Source organism: Petromyzon marinus, chromosome 53 (genome assembly GCF_048934315.1).
Source record: "Petromyzon marinus isolate PM22_M1 ecotype Great Lakes invasive population chromosome 53, UKy_Petmar_22M1.pri1.0, whole genome shotgun sequence".
Taxonomy (NCBI): domain Eukaryota; kingdom Metazoa; phylum Chordata; class Hyperoartia; order Petromyzontiformes; family Petromyzontidae; genus Petromyzon; species Petromyzon marinus.
The window spans coordinates 560765-581090 of record NC_133719.1 but is presented as its reverse complement, the minus strand read 5'-3'; the positions used below and the strand labels follow the sequence as shown (position 1 = coordinate 581090).

At 54.9% G+C, this 20326-nt stretch overlaps 2 protein-coding genes across 3 annotated transcripts in view; both read left to right on the top strand.

The window, feature by feature from the left end:
- On the top strand, window positions 1-6570 carry LOC116953874 (G-protein coupled receptor 4-like). Its single transcript, XM_076051875.1, has 3 exons — window positions 1-1919; window positions 5057-6137; window positions 6457-6570. The coding sequence occupies exons 2-3, from the start codon at window positions 5067-5069 to the stop codon at window positions 6568-6570; spliced, it is 1185 nt and encodes a 394-aa protein (XP_075907990.1). The 5' UTR covers window positions 1-1919; window positions 5057-5066.
- Window positions 6571-13948: 7378 nt separating this feature from the next.
- The window catches only part of LOC116953843 (uncharacterized), a 40047-nt gene continuing 33669 nt past the window's right edge, over window positions 13949-20326 (top strand). For both annotated transcript variants that reach the window (XM_032974103.2, XM_032974102.2), the window contains exon 1: window positions 13949-14087. In XM_032974103.2, coding sequence (XP_032829994.2) covers window positions 13973-14087 — 115 coding nt within the window. In that variant the 5' untranslated portion in view covers window positions 13949-13972. The remainder of the gene's footprint in view (window positions 14088-20326) is intronic.

The window sequence follows — 20326 nt, the reverse complement described above, 5'->3', positions numbered from 1 at the left end:
AGCCCACCGGTGTGTTTGAAGAGTGAATCCACAACATTTAGAATTTGAGTACCACGTTTCGCTAGTAATTACATTCAGCATCTTCTGGCGATTTACTAATTAAATGATTACTAATCCATTATATACTTACAATACCCCCCCCCCCCCACCTCCGCCTCTGATCTCGAAACCTGATGGGGTTCAATGATGACGTCGTCCTGCACTATTTAAGACTGGAAGCAGGCAGATGGCTTCACTATTCTGCCAAATCGCCTGAAGATGCTGGATGTAATTACCAGCGAAACGTGGTACTCAAATTCTAAATGTTGTGGATTCACTCTTCAAACACACCGGTGGGCTGAAGAAGTAACTCATTGGCGTATTGTTAACGTGACACATTGTTTACTGATTGGCCGTGTCGGGTGGTGGAGGGTTGCGACACATTTATACTTACACGATCTAACCCAAAAGCCTTTATTATCTGTGTGGAGTTTGTATTCTTTCCCCCTTCTCCGCGTGGATTTCCTCCAGATTCTCCGGTTTCCTCCTCCCTACGCGTTAAACGTCCTCCTTCCATAGCTAAACCCCACACCCACAGTGGCACTGCTATTTAGCCAAAACCACAATATCCAATGCTGAAACATTCCCTGCAAATCGCTCTGCTGGGATCACGCAGAGTGGGCAGCAGTGACATCGCCCCCCTCCCCGACCACGAATACTTGGCAGGGCCCCTCCTGAAAGAGTCCCGACACTCGGTGAGCTCCTCCTTTAGGTTAACCCAGCGGGATTTCGAGAATTGTCTGAATGTGTGGAGAGCGGCGGCGGAGTGGTTAGAGCACTGCACCTCGAACCCGGGGCGATGTCAGTTCGATTCCCACTCACGGCCGCCATCAGTGACGATTATCTGAACCGGTCCTGGGCCACGCCTAGGTAGACTCAGCATTAAATTATATTCAGTTTTTTTTTATTCAATTTATTTGTTTTGGTATAGCCCTGTGAGCCATTCGGCTCTTGAATCGGGTGCAACCACAACAAACAAAAAAACAAAAACACGAACAAGAAAAACATCTTAAAGTGACTATGTGACTGCAAACAGAAAATCCATGAGTTGCGGTGTGTGAACATCAGCACTGGGGAAACAAAGGCGGCCGGGCGTGGTTCTGGCCACCCTCTTCATAGGTGCGCCGTGCCGACCTTAATAGGTGCTCGCTAACAACACTTCCCCCAATAGTGTTGTTAGAGGCGATATGGGGGAATCTGTGTCCTGTGCCTGTGTATTGTGTGTCTGTGTCTATGTGTGTAGTGTGGGTATTGTACACGGCGTGTCTGTAGGCACGTGCATATCCAGGTGTGTATTGTATGTGTGCATGGGAATGTTGCTGCGCGTTTGAATACCTGATCCATCAACCCCATCCCTACGTGACCCATCAACCTCCAGTGTGTCTGTGGGATGACTCAATCCACACACACACATCCCTCCCTCCGCACGCCGCCTTTGTCAACGGCGCTGCCCGTGTGTAATGACACCACTGTGTCAATTGTCCAGCCGGGGTGGTTAGGTGGAGGGGGTGAGTGGGGATGAGAGGCCCGCGTTGATCATTGGACAATGGTTGTTGTGTGGTTAATTAGTCCTCACGATCCGACCGCCCCCACCCCCCATCCCCCAGTCTCATCCTCTCGGCGGCTCCGCGTCCTTCAGAGTTTGTGAGCTCCGAGGCGGGGAAGGTCGCGGGAATCGGCGCCTCTCGTCTCGGACGAGGTTGTTGGAAGTCTCGACGGAGAGCACGGGCGCCCTGGGGTCCACGATGCCGTAGAAACTCGGCGTAGCAAGAGGGCAAATTGTCATCTGTGCCAAAGGCACCCGAACAGGGAACCTCAGTCGTGGCTGCGGGGATCATCATCGCGACCGCGGTGTCTCTTCTCAAACGACCTCTGCAAAGGTACGAGCTCGCGCATGTCACAGTCTTCTCCCATCCCCTCTGCCGCGCCTGATGATTGTGAACGCCAGTCATCAGAATGATGGCGATGCCGCGGTTGTTTAATGACCCGTCGCTGGCGAGGCTGTGCGCGGAGCGGTGGTTTCGCCTTTCCGCTGCAAACCCGGCGAGCCGAGTTCGATTCCCGTCCACGGCCACCAGCACCAGTCGCAAATATTTGAAAGTTGTCATGGGCCCTCCCCTAGGTCGACCCGGCCTTAAACGAGGACCTGGTGCGGTTTGTAAAACACCACCTGCTGGACATCTGTAAAGAAGAGCTCCCATAGGTCATCGGATTCCTCCGGCAGTAGAAATAAATGTATTTTGATTCAGTACTTACAGATAAATGCGGCCGTTCCGCCCTTAATAGGTGCTCACTAATAGCAATAACCCGATCAGTCTAAGTAGGCTACGGTGGCGGGGAGGGGGTCTTTGTGTGTATGGGGATGGTGGTGAGTGACTGTGAGCGCGGGTGTTCAAACAGGAGTGGGATGTTGATTGGGGGTGTTGAAGGCGGGCGGATGGGTGAGTGTTTGTTTGGGGGGGTGAGTCTTTTGTGTGGGTAGGTGAATGTATTGTGTGGGTGGGTTGAGTATTTTGTGTGGGTAGGTGAGTGTATTGTGTGGGTGGGTGAGTGTTTTGTGTAGGTGGATGAGTGTTTTGTGTGGGTGGGTGAGTGTTTTGTGTGGGTGGGTGAGTGTATTGTGTGGGTAGGTGAGTGTATTGTGTGGGTGGGTGAGTGTTTTGTGTGGGTGAGTGTATTGTGTGGGTGGGTGAGTGTTTTGTGAAGGTGGGTGAGTGTTTTGTGAAGGTGGGTGAGTGTTTTGTGTAGGTGGGTGTTTTGTGTGGGTGGGTGAGTGTATTGTGTGGGTGGGTGAGTGTTTTGTGTGGGTGGGTGAGTGTATTGTGTGGGTGGGTGAGTGTATTGTGTTATTTAACATCTATTTTGACCACGTAGTTCGTGAAGCCTTCAATAGCTTTACCGGGGGAATCTCCATATGGTACAGATATAATGGGAGGCTGCTCGATGCCCGGGTGCGGTCAAGAGATGGCTCCCTATTGCTCAACCACGTTATGTATGCCGATGATTTGGTAATAGCTGCTCATTCAGAGGAGGAGTTGGAGACGCTGCTGCTGAGACTGGAGCGTGCCACTAAGAGATGGGGCCTTACCATCAGCCCCACCAAAACTAAACACCTGCCTGGGTATTTTGTACCATCGGACACTCCACCCCCACAACTCCCAATCGGTGATGAGGCAGTTGTGGAGAGAGTGGAGAGTTTCCCATACCTGGGCAGTGTGCTTATGACCGGCTCCAGTTTGACAGCAGAGGTCTCACTCCGAATCAGTCGAGCGGCAATATCTTTTCATCGGTTGCGTAACGCTGTGTGGAAGCTACCTGGTCTGTCGCTCCGCACTAAGCTTCAGGTCTTCTCGGCCACGGTAATTCCCTCCCCTCTCTACGCTTGCGAAACGTGGACCCCCCTAATGGAACATCTTCGCCGGTTAGAAACATTTAGGCTGGCCTGCCTACGATCCATTCTGGGTTTAACCAAGCTGGATTGTGTGAGGAGCTCACAAATCCTTGAAAGATCTGGGCACGGTCCCATCGGTGAGCTCCTCCGGTCATGTAGCCCGCATGCTCAGCCACCGCATGCCGAAACAGCCTTTGTTCGGCCGGATCCAGGGGGCTAAACGGGCGCGGCACGGGCTAGAGAAGAGATGGAGTGATGTGGTACAGGAGGACGTGGAGCTGAGTGGACTTGCCGATGACTGGTACCAGCGGTGTCAAGATCGGCCTCTGTGGAGGAGGCTCGTGAAGGACGCTACTGGGCAGTTGGAGGCAGTCGCCCTCCAACAACAACGGTGGGCGGAGGAGCGACGCTCACAACAACGAGCGGAACGCCGGGTGGCTAAAGCACAGCAGGTTGGCACAGTAGGGGGCACAGGTGGGGCATCAGCCAGTCATCTCAGTCAGTCGACCCGTGGCACCTGGGTCTGCCCTGTGACCTCCTGCCAGCGGGCATTCGACACTTCACGTGGCCTCAAGGTGCACATGGCCTGGCACAAGCGTCGTGGTGACGTCACCGCCACTTAGTGGCGAATGGCGGTTGTTGTTGTGTGGGTGGATGTAGGTGGGTGAGTGTATTGTGTGGGTGGGTGAGTGTTTTGTGTGTAGTGCAAGGCCGTAGCCATGGAGTCAACATTGGGGGGGACCAAATCTTCCAGGGGGTTTGGGGGTCCCAAACCATGAAAATATCTAAATTTGAAAACTTAATTTCCTGCCTAAAATATTAAAAAATTCACTAACACATGGGAAGGACTTTTTTTGTTATATTGCCTAATAGTGTAAAGTATTACATTGCTCTGTTTTTACTTTTTTACCATTTCTTGTTTCATTGTATGTAATGTTTGAGATTATGGATTAATAAAGTACAACTATAACCACAATCATATAAACAGAAATCTATGCACTGATTTATACGAAGACAAGTCCAGATGTTGTGGCCAAGGTTTAGCAAATTGTTGTTTTCATTTACATAGCATAGCAATTATTATAACGTTTTAATATTTTTATAGCAATATATTGGGGGGGACATTTTGAGCATATTTGAATATTGGGGGGGGATGTGTCCCCCCCCAATATATATTATAATTACGGCCTTGGTGTAGTGCAGTGGTTTACGCACTTGCTGCGCTACGAACCCGGCGACCCGTGTTCGATTCCCGATCACGGTCAACACCAGTGGCAATTTTGGCACAGCTGGTGCATCTGCCATTCAACCCACGGCACCTGGGTCTGTCCCGTGACCTCTTACCAACGAGCCTTCGACACTCCGCGTGGCCTCAGAGTGCACCTAGCCTGTCACAAGCACAGTGGAGACGTGACCGCCACTTAATGGGGAATGGCAGCTATTGTTGTTGCGTGTGTGAATGTGCACAGGGGTTAGCGCACTGCGCGAATAACCCGGCGAGCCGAGTTCGATTCCCGCTCACGGCCATACACCAGTCCCGGGATGGAGCGGTGCAGGCTGAGCCCTGCTAGGCTGCGATGCAGGGCGAGCCGTCTGTAGTGTCTCTCGCTCGCTGCTCTCACGCAGAGACGTCGCCATGCAGGTGCCAGCGACTCACGGCGGGCACGCAGCAACAGCGGCGGCGTCGACAGCGGCGACCGTGGCGGCCGTGGTGGCCACGACCCTGGGGGTCGTCGCAAACGGCACGGACGCGAGCGGCTGCCCCGAGGAGACCTTCGAGGCGGCGCTGGAGAACGGCACGCTGCCCGACTGCGGGGCCGACCTGTCCGCGGCGGCCGTGCTGCTGCCCGTGGTCCACTCGTTGGTGTTCGCGCTCGGCCTGCCGGGGAACGCGGCGGCGCTGTGGCTGTCGGCGTGGCACGCGCGCCGGGGCAACGTCCTCGCCGTCTACCTCCTGGGCCTGAGCGCCAGCGACCTCCTCTACGTCGCGGCGCTGCCGCTGTGGATCGAGCACGCGGCGCGCCGCCGGCTGCGCTGGGCGTGGGGCGACGCCGCGTGCCGCGCCGCCGCTTTCCTCCTGGACGCCACCAACAGCGCGGCCGCCCTCTTCCTCTGCTGCGTCGCCGTCGACCGCTACCTCGCCGTGGCGCACCCCCTGCGCTCGCGGCCCCTCCGCCGCGTCCGCGTCGCCCGCGCGGTCAGCGCCGGCGCGTGGGCGGCCGCCGTCGCCGAGCACGCCCCGGCGCTCGCGCACCCGGCCGTGTCGCGCGCCCACGCCGCCTGCCTCGACCGCTTCCCGCTCGAGCGCTGGGCGGCCGGCGCCGGCCTCGCGGTCGCCTCCGTCGGCTTCCTGCTTCCGCTGGCCGGGACGGCGGCCGCCTACGCGGGGGCGGTGCGCGCCGTGCGCCGCTGCCCCGCGGTCGGGCGTCGGCGCGGGCGGCGCGTTCGGAGGGTCGCCGTCGCCGTGGTGCTCATCTCGGCGCTCAGCTTCGGGCCCTTCTACGCGGCGCTGCTCGTGCGTGCCGCGGCGCGCCTCGCGCTGGGCCCCTGCGCGGCTTGCCGCCTCGACGCCCGCGTGGCGCCCGCGTACGAGGCGGCGTTCGCGCTCACGGCCGTCAACAGCGCCCTCGACCCCGTGCTCAACGCCCTCGCCGTGCCGAGCGCCCGCGAGCCGCTAGCGCGGGCGCTGGCGCCGCTCGCCGGGTGGGCGAGGGAGGCGGCGGCGCGGTGGCCGTGGCGGAGACGAAGCGCCGTGCCGGACGCCGTCCCCCCGTGCCCCCCACAGTGCCCACCCCCGTGCCCCCCACAGTGCCCACCCCCGTGCCCCCCACAGAGCACCCCCCCGTGCCCCCCCACGGTGCCCACCCCCGTGCCCCCCACAGTGCCCACCCCCGTGCCCCCCACAGAGCACCCTCCCGTGCCCCCCACAGTGCCCAACCCCGTGCCCCCCACAGTGCCCAACCCCGTGCCCCCCACAGAGCACCCTCCCGTGCCCCCCACGGTGCCCAACCCCGTGCCCCCCACAGTGCGTGGAGGAGGAGTCAGCCCCAGCACCGCTGTCCAGTGACACTGAGATGGTTGCTGGGATACGGTTGCCTGGAGACGGATGCAGTGAGGATGTCCTATCGATGTCGGAGTAGCCACTGTGATGACTGTGGTGAAGCTAGTGGTGCTGATGGTGGTGGTGATGCTGATGGTGATAGCGGTGATAGCGATGATGGCGGTGGTGATGGTCGTGATGGTGGCGGTGATAGTGGTGATGGTGGTTCAGGGTTAACGTCGAGCTGGGCCATTGATAGGCGGGGTGCGTGATGGGGTTAGGGTCAGGGCCGTGTCTCACGCTGCGATGTGATTGGTCGTGTCGGGAGACAGGGATATCCGTCACGTGTCACTCTGCTCACTCCGGCGGCTCCTCCTCGCTCACCCGAGGATCTCCACTCTCGGCCCTCGGCCAACGGTGGGGATTTCTCATTCCTATGGCGGGGCCGAGTTGATCAGAATCAGAATCTTGATGTCGACTGGAAGAATCCGATGAGCTATGAAGCTCTTTTACACAGATATCCAGTAGGGGCGGGTCAGAAAGTTACGGCAACAAACAGTACAAAAACCAAAGTCTGGGAAAGCGAAGTCACTAAATAAACAAAGTAAATAAAGCTTACAAGTACAAATTGCATAAGTACTTCAATCCGTGCCGATTATCCAAATGACAACCACTGCTGACTTCCTCAAAAAACGGCATTCACGTTTTCGACCCCAGATGGGCTGCGTCAACCACCAACCAGGATGTGAACTCTCAACCCCTTTGCCGCATGCCAGTGTCGGGGGTTCCCACAACCAACACAAAAGAATCTCAACTCCCATCCCAGGCTCGGGCGGCGGTGACGGAGTGGCGACGCCCGCGCTCCCACACGGCGAAAAGCAACGCCTCGGTTCGATGCCCGACTGGGACGCTGCTGCGTGTGGAGTTTGTATATTCTCCCCCTGTTCTGCGGTGTGAGTGTGTGCCGTGCCAGCCTTCATAGGTGCTCGCTAACAGCACTTGCCCCAACAGTCTGTTCAGACTATGCGACGGAACTTTGCCTTTGTGAGTGGAGTTTGTATTCTCTCTCCTGTTCTGTAGTGAGTGAGTGGAGTTTGTATTCTCTCTCCTGTTCTGTAGTGAGTGAGTAGAGTTTGTATTCTCTCCCCTGTTCTACAGTGAGTGAGTGGAGTTTATATTCTCTCTCCTGTTCTACAGTGAGTGAGTGGAGTTTGTATTCTCTCTCCTGTTCTGTAGTGAGTGGAGTTTGTATTCTCTCTCCTGTTCTGTAGTGAGTGGAGTTTGTATTCTCTCCCCTGTTCTACAGTGAGTGAGTGGAGTTTGTATTCTCTCTCCTGTTCTGTAGTGAGTGGAGTTTGTATTATCTCTCCTGTTCTACAGAGAGTGAGTGGAGTTTGTATTCTCTCCCCTGTTCTGTAGTGAGTGAGTGGAGTTTGTATTCTCTCTCCTTGGTTCTATTCGGTAAAGTCACGTAGGTAAAAAATAAAACAACAAAAATCACAACGTTTCCGCCACAACACAAGTGGCCTTCATCAGGTGAAGGGGACCGTACTGTCACGAGGACAGCGTTGGAGTGAAGACAGTGCAGCCCAGGTCGCGTCGTTTTAAGCTGTGTGGGAGAAAACAAAAAGCTTTGACAAAGGAATTAGCATAAAATGACCGAAAAGCACAAGAGGACTGGCACGGAGGGGGGGAGGGGGTGTGAAGTGGAACGTAGAGGACCGGCACGGGGGGGTGGGGGGGGAGTTTACAAATGTAGGTGTGAAGTGAAATAAGCTTCTATGAAAGTTTGGTATATCACTATTTGGATAAATACCATTGAAAATTAGTTTAATGTTTGGTATGATTTAGAACATCTTTCCAATGGTTGCTTAATTTGAAACCATCTTCTCGGTTGAAATTGTGTCTGTGTTTGTTAATCTGAATTGCCTCGTGGATAAATCTCTGATGAAAACCCGTGGGTTTACAAAGGACCTTGGTATCGGAGAAAACTATATCGTGATCACCAACAGCATTGTAACAGTGGGCAGCTACGGCAGAAGAATTCGTTCTGCCGTGTTTCAGATCTGATTTGTGCTCGCGAATTCGGTCAGAGACATGTCGTTTCGTCTCCCCAATATAGCAATCACCACAAGTGCAGCTCAATTTGTAAACCCCGGGGTACTGTAAGTCAGGAATGACATCCTTCACGGATGGGATCAGATCACGAATTTTGTGTACTGTATTGAACGGGACCAGGATCTTGTGTTTGTTTAGAATTTTGGAGATCTTTTTAGTAACGCCTGCTATATATGGTAGTGTGATGGTTTTGATCGGAGTATCAAGTGGTTGTTTCTGTATGGAGGGAGAAACAGCTTAGTGGATGGTACGGTCAGAGTATCCGTTTCTCTTGAGGGCCAGATGTACATGTTTTAATTCACTGGTCAGGTGGTGTTGGTCCGAAATGCAATGAGCCCTGTGGTATAACGTTTTGATGAGATAATTATTTTGAGTTGGGTGGTGGTGGGAATCAGGTTTCAAGTAGGAATCTGTGTGGGTGGGTTTCCTGTAGACAGAATGTCCCAATGAGCCATCAGGTCTCCTCTCAAACAAAACATCCAAGAATGGCAGCTTGCCATCTTTCTCCACTTCCATGGTGAATTTGATGGCGGGATGTCTAGAATTGATGTGGTGTAGGAAAAGGTTTAAAGCTGGGAGGCCATGTGGCCAAATGACGAAAGTGTCGTCTACATATCTCTTCCACAGGGAAGGTCTGAGGGTGGAAGTCTGGATGGCGTCTGATTCAAATTTCTCCATGAAAACATTGGCTATCACTGGTGACAAGGGAGAACCCATGGGGGTACCCTCATTTTGTTTGTAGAAGGTGCCATTCCAAGTAAAGTAGGTATTGGTGAGGCAGTGCCTAACCAGCGCAGGTGTATCGGGGTCTAGTCCATGTTGTACCAAATTTTCAATTATTTCAATGGTATCAGGTACTGGGACCTTGGTGAACAGAGACCACATCGAAGCTGACAAGGATTTCGTCAGGGGACAGTACAACGTCTTTGACCATAGAGACCAATTGGGCTGAGTTAAGTACTGCTGAGGAGGTCTTGCCAGTGAAAGGTAGCAAGGTATCTGACAGAAAATGTGCTAGCTTATAGGTAGGGGAGTTGATCGTGGATACGATGGGTCGTAGTGGGGTACCTTCTTTATGAATCTTGGGGAGACCATAGAATCTAGGGGGTCTTGCAGCAGAACGAATTCTTCTGCCGTAGCTGACCACTGTTACAACGCTGTTGGTGATCACGATATAGTTTTCTCCGATACCAAGGTCCTTTGTAAACCCACGGGTTTTCATCAGAGATTTATCCACGAGGCAATTCAGATTTACAAACACAGACACAATTTCAACCGAGAAGATGGTTTCAAATTAAGCAACCATTGGAAAGATGTTCTAAATCATACCAAACATTAAACTAATTTTCAATGGTATTTATCCAAATAGTCATATACCAAACTTTAATAGAAGCTTATTTCACTTCACACCTACATTTGTAAACCCCCCCCCCCCCCCACCGTGCCGGTCCTCTTGTGCTTTTCGGTCATTTTATGCTAATTCCTTTGTCAAAACGTTTCGTTTCCTCCCACACAGCTTAAAAGGACGCGACCTGGGCTGGACTGTCTTCACTCCAACGCTGTCCTCGTGACAGTACGGTCCCCTTCACCTGATGAAGGCCACTTGTGTTGTGGCCGAAACGTTGTGATTTTTGTTGTTTTATTTTTTACCTACGTGACTTTACCGAATAGAACCAAAGAGTATGAATCCTTGCAGTCACGAAAGCTTCAAATCTAGAATTCTCTCTCCTATTCTACAGTGAGTGAGTGTAGTTTGTATTCTCTCCCCTGTTCTGTAGTGAGTGTAGTTTGTATTCTCTCTCCTGTTCTACAGTGAGTGAGTGGAGTTTGTATTCTCTCTCCTGTTCTACAGTGAGTGAGTGGAGTTTGTATTCTCTCCCCCTCTTCTGCGTGGGTTTCCTCCGGTTTCTCCGCGTTCCTCCTCCCATAGATAAACATGCACAGTGAAAGCGGTATCGGCCAAACCACATCCCAATGCTGACACATTCCCTGCAATCACTCAATGAGGATCACGTGCATCAGCAGTAACATCCTCCCCACGCCCCCTACTGTCAAAACTTGGCAGGACCCTCCTGAAAAAGGGCCTTGAGACTCCGTGAAACCTTCCCAGGTAATACAAATAATCTGAGGGTTGTCTGTGAGCGTGAGGTGAGTGTGGTTGGTAGTGGTGGTGGAGGCGTCTAGGAGCGGATGCGCCCTACTCTCGGTGTGGGTGGCGAGGAGATGTTAACAACCTCGACTGGTGTACAGGAAGTGGTAGGATCGAGCCTGACCCTCACGATGCCTGATGTATATTTGGAATTCGCGTCTCTCTCTCTCCCTGTGGTCGCGTGAATTTTTCTCCGGGTCCTCTGGTTTTTCCCTCCACATTTACAATCAACGTGCGTTTCGAGTACAGTATTTGACTGCTTTCAATTTGCATGTGGCTTTTGAAAAGAATAGCTACGGAGCTCAGTGAATCTTAACTGGTTAAAATATAGTTTACTTTTAGTTTAGTTTAAGAGACGTTGATCAGTTAATTGATTTGTTGTCCGGATAACGACGATGATGATGGTGGTGGTGAAAGGGAATCCCAGAGTGGAGCCGCGCGAGGGAGCCGAAAGAGAAGTGGGTTGTGACCTGCAGTGTGGTGAGTGGGTGGGTGAGTGGGTGAACGGGTGAGTTTTTGAGTGGGTGAGTTTTTGAGTGGGTGAGTGGATGAGGGTGAGTGGATGAGGGTGAGTGTATAAGTTGATCCTCGCTTGTGCCACTGCGCGAACTCCGCCGTGCCCCAGCGGGGTCCCGGCTTGGGGGTCGTGGGCCCGACGCCACGTGCCCACTGGAGGCCCGAGGCCTGAACCCTTTGACCTTTGACTCTGTCCACAACCACCAAAGGCCTCCCAGGAGGCAGTGGCTCTGCAAGTCGAGAACGAACGCGCACTGTGCGCCATCGCCGTTTTGTTTTTTGATAATAAAACTTTTCATTCGCTTGCGCCGCGTGCTGTAACTCCACTGCTAAATGAGTGCTGTGGGTGCGGGTTGTTGTTGTTGTCGTCATGGGGAGGAGCGGTGGCGCAGTGGTTTAGCGCTGCGCTACGAACCCGGCACCGACCCACGACAGTAAACATTTGATTCGGTCTTGGGCCTCCCCTAGGTCGACTCGGCCTTAAATGACTACCCAGTGCGGTGTGTGAACATCATCGCTCGGGAGCCAAAGGCGGCCGGGCGTGGTGCTGCCCGCAAACAGCTCTTGTCCCGGCAGCGGTCTCAGGCGACAGAGAGTCGGCTGCAGCCAAGCCACACTCGGGCATTCCCTCCCATCGCCTCTGTCCAGCCGCGTGGTGGCGCCGTGGAGACACTCGGCGCCTCCTCGCAGCAACAATCACCTCGGTTCGATTCCCGACCCGGGCACCTCTTTGTGTGAAGTTTGTATTCTCTCCCCCTGTCCTGCGTAGGGTTTTCTTTGAGTTGTCTTTGTTAATCTCATAGCTAGACCCACACCCACAGTGGAACTGGTAAATCCCCAATGATGAAACATTCCCTGCAGGTCACTCAATTGGGATCAAAGACAAAGGCCGCAACGGCAGACCAGGGGGTGGGTGGCCAGCAGACACGCCCAGCCGCATTAACACATTCTCCTGCGGAGGGAGCTGCTAGGAACGTTGGGTTGCTCGGTCAATGGCCAGGGTCAATGGCACCACGTGGTGTATTCCGCAAATATGCCCGACTGTGAGGGCGGGCACAAGCCGGCGTGAGTAGGTTAAACGTTGAGTTTTATAAGGGCACCACGGGGTGACCAGCCCCTCCCCACCCAGCCCCACCCCTCCCACCCAGCCCCACCCTCCCCACCCTCCCCACCCAGCCCCACCCCTCCCACCCAGCCCCTCCCCACCCAGCCCCTCCCCACCCAGCCCCACCCCTCCCATTTTTGGATGCACAACGGACGGACGGACACAATAATCCCCTGTGGGCTGTAATCCCCTGTGGGCTGGTGTAACCAGGAGGTTCCTACCAGTATGAATCCCCTCGTGGCGATGTTTACACACCGGATCAGGTGCTCATTTGAGGCTGAGTCGACCCTGAAGAAGGGGCATTGAGACTCGGTGGAGGCTCAGTGGCGATACTCTTCGAATGACACACCATCGATCCACTGCTGGATGAAGGCCTCACTCCCAAAAGTCTCTGCCATTTCTCAGAATCGCACGATGCAACAATCCCCACACGCAACAAACTTTAAACTATTTTATTTTACAAGGTGTAAGCCCCACTGAGCTACGTAGCGACCTGGCTATTACAAATGATAGACCAACGAAGAGGCCAATCACGTGGACATTTATAGCAGCCACGCATTCTAAACGCGTGATGAAGTTTATTTTAAATGTGGAGGGGAAAACCGGAGGAGCTGGAGACAAATCCACACGACCACGGGGAGAGAGACGCAAACTCCAAATAGCAGCAGCAGCAGCAGGCGTCAGGGTCGGGATCGAAATCCACGACCTCCTGTATACCAGGCGAGGTAATTAACATCTCCTAGCCACCGTGATGATTAGAGAGAGACACAGACCTCCTGTATACCAGGCGAGGTAGTTAACATCTCATAGCCACCGTGATGATTAGAGAGAGACACAGACCTCCTGTATACCAGGCGAGGTAATTAACATCTCCTAGCCACAGTGATGATTAGAGAGAGACACAGACCTCCTGTATACCAGGCGAGGTAATTAACATCTAGCCACAGTGATGATTAGAGAGAGACACAGACCTTCTGTATACCAGGCGAGGTAGTTAACATCTCCTAGCCACCGTGATGATTAGAGAGAGACACAGACCTCCTGTATACCAGGCGAGGTAGTTAACATCTCCTAGCCACAGTGATGATTAGAGAGAGACACAGACCTCCTGTATACCAGGCGAGGTAATTAACATCTCCTAGCCACAGTGGCGCCCTCGGCAACCTCGGGACGCTCGTCCACAGCACTGCGTTGTGGCCTTCAAAGGAATACTGCGTGTAAGAGGCAACGTTTCGGGCAATGGACCATATTTATAGCACAGCTGCTGTTGGACGCTGCCGGGGGAGGGAGTGGACGGGGAAGGGGATCGGGGGGAGGGGTCGGGGGGAGGGGTCGCGGGGAGGGGTCGGGGGGAGGGGTCGCGGGGAGGGGACTGGGGGATGGGATCGGGGGGAGGGGTCGGGGGGAGGGGACTGGGGGATGGGATCGGGGGGAGGGGTGGCGGGGAGGGGTCGGGGGGAGGGGTCGCGGGGATGGGATCGGGGGGAGGGGTCGGGGGGAGGGGACTGGGGGATGGGATCGGGGGGAGGGGTCGGGGGGAGGGGTCGCGGGGTGGGGTTGGGGGAGGGGTGCCGGGGTGTGAGGGGGAGGGGCTGGCGGGGGCGAGCCCTGCGCATGCGCACTCGGCGCGGAGTCCTCGAGCAAGACGAGGACCGCCAGCCCCGAGTGGACGCGCAGCTCCCTCCGGCAGGGGAGCGAGCGGGGACGTCGTGGACCCCCCCAGCCCGGGGTGAGTGTCGCGACATCGCCCCCCCCCTCCACCGCGGGGCGAGCGCTGTCACGGCGGCAGCCTCCACCGCGGCGCTCAGCGAGAGCGCGGAGTCTGTGGCGACCTCCACTGCATGGAGAGACCACGGGGCTCGTCGTGGTGGTGACTCGTGGTGGTGGTGACTCGTGGTGGTGGTGACTCGTGGTGGTGGTGACTCGTGGTGGTGGTGACTCGTGGTGGTGGTGACTGGTGGTGGTGGTTGTGACTGGTGGTGGTGGTGACTGGTGGTGGTGGTGACTCGTGGTGGTGACTGGTGGTGGTGGTGACTCGTGGTGGTGACTGGTGGTGGTGTTGCTGCTGTTCAGAGTGATTGACGGGCAATGCAACTCGGAGAAGGGTGCCAGCGGTGCTGTGGATGCACACGCGGGAGAATCGACATGATCGATTGCACACGCGCGATTCCACGCGTTCTATCCTTAGGAAATGGGAATCGTACGAGCGGTCTCGCGGAATCAATCCATGTTGACAAACTCGCAGCTCGGTGATAACGTGTCACGTGTCTGTGTGTGGGGACACGTGTCTCTGTGTGGGGACACGTGTCTCTGTGTGGGGACAGCACGTGTCCGCGTGTGGGGACAGCACGTGTCTCTGTGTGGGGACAGCACGTGTCTCTGTGTGGGGACAGCACGTGTCTCTGTGTGGGGACAGCACGTGTCTCTGTGTGGGGACAGCACGTGTCTCTGTGTGGGGACAGCACGTGTCCGCGTGTGGGGACAGCACGTGTCTCTGTGTGGGGACAGCACGTGTCTCTGTGTGGGGACAGCACGTGTCTCTGTGTGGGGACAGCACGTGTCTCTGTGTGGGGACAGCACGTGTCCGCGTGTGGGGACAGCACGTGTCCGCGTGTGGGGACAGCACGTGTCCGCGTGTGGGGACAGCACGTGTCCGCGTGTGGGGACAGCACGTGTCTCTGTGTGGGGACAGCACGTGTCCGCGTGTGGGGACAGCACGTGTCCGCGTGTGTGGACAGCACGTGTCCGCGTGTGTGGACAGCACGTGTCCGCGTGTGTGGACAGCACGTGTCCGCGTGTGTGGACAGCACGTGTCCGCGTGTGTGGACAGCACGTGTCCGCGTGTGTGGACAGCACGTGTCCGCGTGTGGGGACAGCACTTGTCCCAAGAGTCTTTCGAGGCTATACTGGGGGGTCTTGGTCTTTGTTTGGACACGTGTGTGTGTGTGTGTGGACACGTGTGTGTGTGTGTGGACACGTGTGTGTGTGTGTGGACACGTGTGTGTGTGTGTGGACACGTGTGTGTGTGTGTGGACACGTGTGTGTGTGTGTGTGTGGACACGTGTGTGTGTGTGTGTGGACACGTGTGTGTGTGTGTGTGGACACGTGTGTGTGTGTGTGTGGACACGTGTGTGTGTGTGTGGACACGTGTGTGTGTGTGTGGACACGTGTGTGTGTGTGTGGACACGTGTGTGTGTGTGTGTGGACACGTGTGTGTGTGTGTGGACACGTGTGTGTGTGTGTGGACACGTGTGTGTGTGTGTGTGGACACGTGTGTGTGTGTGTGGACACGTGTGTGTGTGTGTGTGGACACGTGTGTGTGTGTGGACACGTGTGTGTGTGTGTGTGGACACGTGTGTGTGTGTGTGTGGACACGTGTGTGTGTGTGTGGACACGTGTCTGTGTGTGGACACGTGTCTGTGTGTGGACACGTGTCTGTGTGTGGACACGTGTGTGTGTGTGGACACGTGTGTGTGTGTGGACACGTGTGTGTGTGTGTGGACACGTGTGTGTGTGTGTGGACACGTGTGTGTGTGTGTGGACACGTGTGTGTGTGTGTGGACACGTGTGTGTGTGTGTGGACACGTGTGTGTGTGTGTGTGGACACGTGTGTGTGTGTGTGTGGACACGTGTGTGTGTGTGTGTGGACACGTGTGTGTGTGTGGACACGTGTGTGTGTGTGTGTGGACACGTGTGTGTGGACACGTGTGGACACGTGTGTGTGTGTGTGTGGACACGTGTGTGTGTGTGTGTGGACACGTGTGTGTGTGTGTGGACACGTGTGTGTGTGGACACGTGTGTGTGTGTGTGTGGACACGTGTGTGTGTGTGTGGACACGTGTGTGTGTGTGTGTGGACACGTGTGTGTGTGTGTGTGGACACGTGTGTGTGGACACGTGTGGACACGTGTGTGTGGACACGTGTGTGTGTGTGTGGACACGTGTGTGTGTGTGTGTGTGGACACGTGTGTGTGTGTGGACACTGTGTGTGTGGACACGTGTGTGTGTGTGTGTGGACACGTGTCTGTGTGTGTGGACACGTGTGTGTGTGTGTGGACACGTGTGTGTGTGTGTGTGTGGACACGTGTGTGTGTGTGTGTGGACACGTGTGTGTGTGTGTGGACACGTGTGTGTGTGTGTGGACACGTGTGTGTGTGTGTGTGTGGACACGTGTGTGTGTGTGTGGACACGTGTGTGTGTGTGTGGACACGTGTGTGTGTGTGTGGACACGTGTGTGTGGACACGTGTGTGTGTGTGGACACGTGTGTGTGTGTGGACACGTGTGTGTGTGTGTGTGGACACGTGTGTGTGTGTGTGTGGACACGTGTGTGTGTGTGTGGACACGTGTGTGTGTGTGTGGACACGTGTGTGTGTGTGTGGACACGTGTGGACACGTGTGGACACGTGTGGACACGTGTGGACACGTGTGTGTGTGTGTGTGGACACGTGTGTGTGTGGACACGTGTGTGTGTGTGGACACGTGTGTGTGTGTGTGGACACGTGTGTGTGTGTGTGTGTGGACACGTGTGTGTGTGTGTGGACACGTGTGTGTGTGTGTGGACACGTGTGTGTGTGTGTGGACACGTGTGTGTGTGTGTGGACACGTGTGTGTGTGTGTGGACACGTGTGTGTGTGTGTGAGTCGACTCAGCCTCAAATGAGTACCTGGCGCGGTGTGTAAACATCGCCACTCGGGATACAAAGGCGGGCGGGCGTATTGCTGGCCACACATCTCGTCGTGTGCCGTGCCGGCCTTCATAGGTGCTGCTACTCGCTAACAGCACTTGCCCCAACAGTCTGTTAAGGATATACAGGGGACCTTTGTTTTTATGTAAAGGTGTCTGACCTCACGATATCTACACAGACAGTTCGCCTCCTCCTTGTCAGTCAGCTCTTGTTACTACTACCTTGGTCACTGTTCCCATGATACTCACTCTCCCGTTCATCCTCCACCCGTGTTGAGGACTCTAGGTCACAGCTTGACTCAGCCATCTCTACCACCGCTCGCGAACTCACCTACTCACTCGCCTGCTCACAGGCTTACCCGTCTCCTCGTCCACCTACTCACTCGCACACTCATCCGCTCACCCTCTCATCCACTCACTCTCTCGTCCACTCACCCTCTCATCCACTCACTTATTCACTCACCTTTTCATCAACTCACCCACTCAATAACTCACCCACTCACTCACCCATTCACTCACCTTCACTCACCCATTCACTCACCTACACTCACCCATTCACTCACCCATTCACTCACCCATTCACTCACCTACACTCACCCAATCACTCTCCCCCTCACTCACCCATTCACTCACCCATTCACTCACCCATTCACTCACCTTCACTCACCCATTCACTCACCCATTCACTCACCTTCACTCACCTTCACTCACCCATTCACTCACCCATTCACTCACCCATTCACTCACCCATTCACTCACCTTCACTCACCCATTCACTCACCTTCACTCACCCATTCACTCACCTTCACTCACCCATTCACTCACCCATTCACTCACCTTCACTCACCCATTCACTCACCTTTTCATCAACTCACCCACTCACTAACTCACCCACTCACTAACTCACCCACTCACTCACCCATTCACTCACCTTCACTCACCCATTCACTCACCTTCACTCACCCATTCACTCACCTTTTCATTAACTCACCCACTCACTAACTCACCCACTCACTCACCCATTCACTCACCTTCACTCACCCATTCACTCACCTTCACTCACCCATTCACTCACCTTCACTCACCCATTTACTCACCTTCACTCACCTTCACTCACCCATTCACTCACCCATTCACTCACCTTCACTCACCTATTCACTCACCTTCACTCACCCATTCACTCACCTTCACTCACCCATTCACTCACCCATTCACTCACCCATTCACTCACCTTCACTCACCCATTCACTCACCTTCACTCACCCATTCACTCACCCATTCACTCACCCATTCACTCACCCATTCACTCACCTACACTCACCCAATCACTCACCCCTTCATTCACCCATTCACTCACCCATTCACTCACCTACACTCACCCATTCACTCACCTACACTCACCCAATCACTCACCCCTTCACTCACCCATTCACTCACCCATTCACTCACCCATTCACTCACCTTCACTCACCCATTCACTCACCCATTCACTCACCCATTCACTCACCCATTCACTCACCTTCACTCACCTTCACTCACCTTCACTCACCCATTCACTCACCTTCACTCACCCATTCACTCACCTTCACTCACCTTCACTCACCCATTCACTCACCCACTCACTCACCCACTCACCACACTACAGGTCACACGACTTCCCTTTCGGCTTCCTCCCTCGCACTACTGCACTCTCAGATTCACTCTTCCCATCATCATCATAGTTATCCGGGTAACAAACTCATCAGCGTCTCCTAAACTCAACAATTATTTTAATTTTACCAGGTAAGGGCCACTGAGCTATGTAGCTCTTTTTTAACAAGCAACCTGGTCACAAATAATCGCTCAAGCACGTGGCTCATCATTATCGTTTGTAAACGTATAGCCCGCTAACACGAAACGCGTGGCGATGTTGATTCTAAATGTGGAGGGATAAACCACGCGGCCACGGAGAGAGGCACGCAAACTCCAAATATACAGCAGCAGGCGTCGTCAGGGTCGGGATCGAACCCACGACCTCCTGTACACTAGGCGAGGTAGTTAACATCTCATAGCCACCGTGATGATGAGAGAGAGAGACACGCAAACTCCAAATATACAGCAGCAGGCGTCGTCAGGGTCGGGATCGAACCCACGACCTCCTGTACACTAGGCGAGGTAGTTAACATCTCCTAATCAACGTGATGATGAGAGAGAGAGACACGCAAACTCCAAATATACAGCAGCAGGCGTCAGGGTCGGGATCGAACCCACGACCTCCTGTATACCGGGCGAGGTAGTTAACATCTCCTAATCAACGTGATGAGAGAGAGAGAGACACGCAAACTCCAAATATACAGCAGCAGGCGTCAGGGTCGGGATCGAACCCACGACCTCCTGTATACCGGGCGAGGTAGTTAACATCTCATAGCCACAGTGGCGCCCTCGGGACGCTCGTCCACAGCACTGCGTTGTGGCCTTCAAAGGAATACTGCGTGTAAGAGGCAACGTTTCGGGCAATGGACCATATTTATAGCACAGCCGCTGTTGACCGCTGTGTTACACTTGTAAAGGAGAGCCGACACGAGGTTGAAGGGGGTTCGTCTTTTAGTGCATCCCCAGTCCACAATCGTCCCCAGCCTTCTCGATCCGGTTCCTGCCAATTATCCCCCTTTTCCCGGCCCGTTCTCTCTCTCTCACATCTCCTCACCTGCTCCTTCCACTGTCACCGTCCCACTCCCCCCTTCCTTTTGGTGGGAATCCTTCCCCTGACATCCCTTACACACTCTTATGTATACGGGTGCTGTCTGTTGCTGGTCGCTTGGCGTTTGTGGGACTGGGCCCCGTGCCTCGCAACCGTAGTGAGTAAACAAGCCCCCACGTGAACGACACAGAGGCGGTACAACCTCTGAGCTGGCAACGCGTCTGGGCTGGTTCACACGCCACACGTGGGGGCTGGAGCTGCTCCCCCTCTTCCCCTCCGCCCCGCTTCCTCCTAGGTCCCCCATCACAAAGATCCCCCGTGCAGCATTAAACTCTCAGGGCCAGTGCTGTTAGCGAGTGGCAGCGCCTATGGAGGCCGGCACTGTGGCACGCGAGGCGGCGGGTGGCCAGCTCATTTCAGGCTGAGTCGTCTTAGGGGGTGCCCAGTACCGGTTCAGATATTCGCCGCTGGTGTTGGTCGTGGCCATGAGCAGGAATCGAACTCGGGTGGCCTGGTTTTGTAGGGCAGCGTGCTCACCACTGCGCCACCGCTCCCCATTACTCACACTCTCCCAGCCACACCCTGCCCCCGGGCCCCCCCCCATTC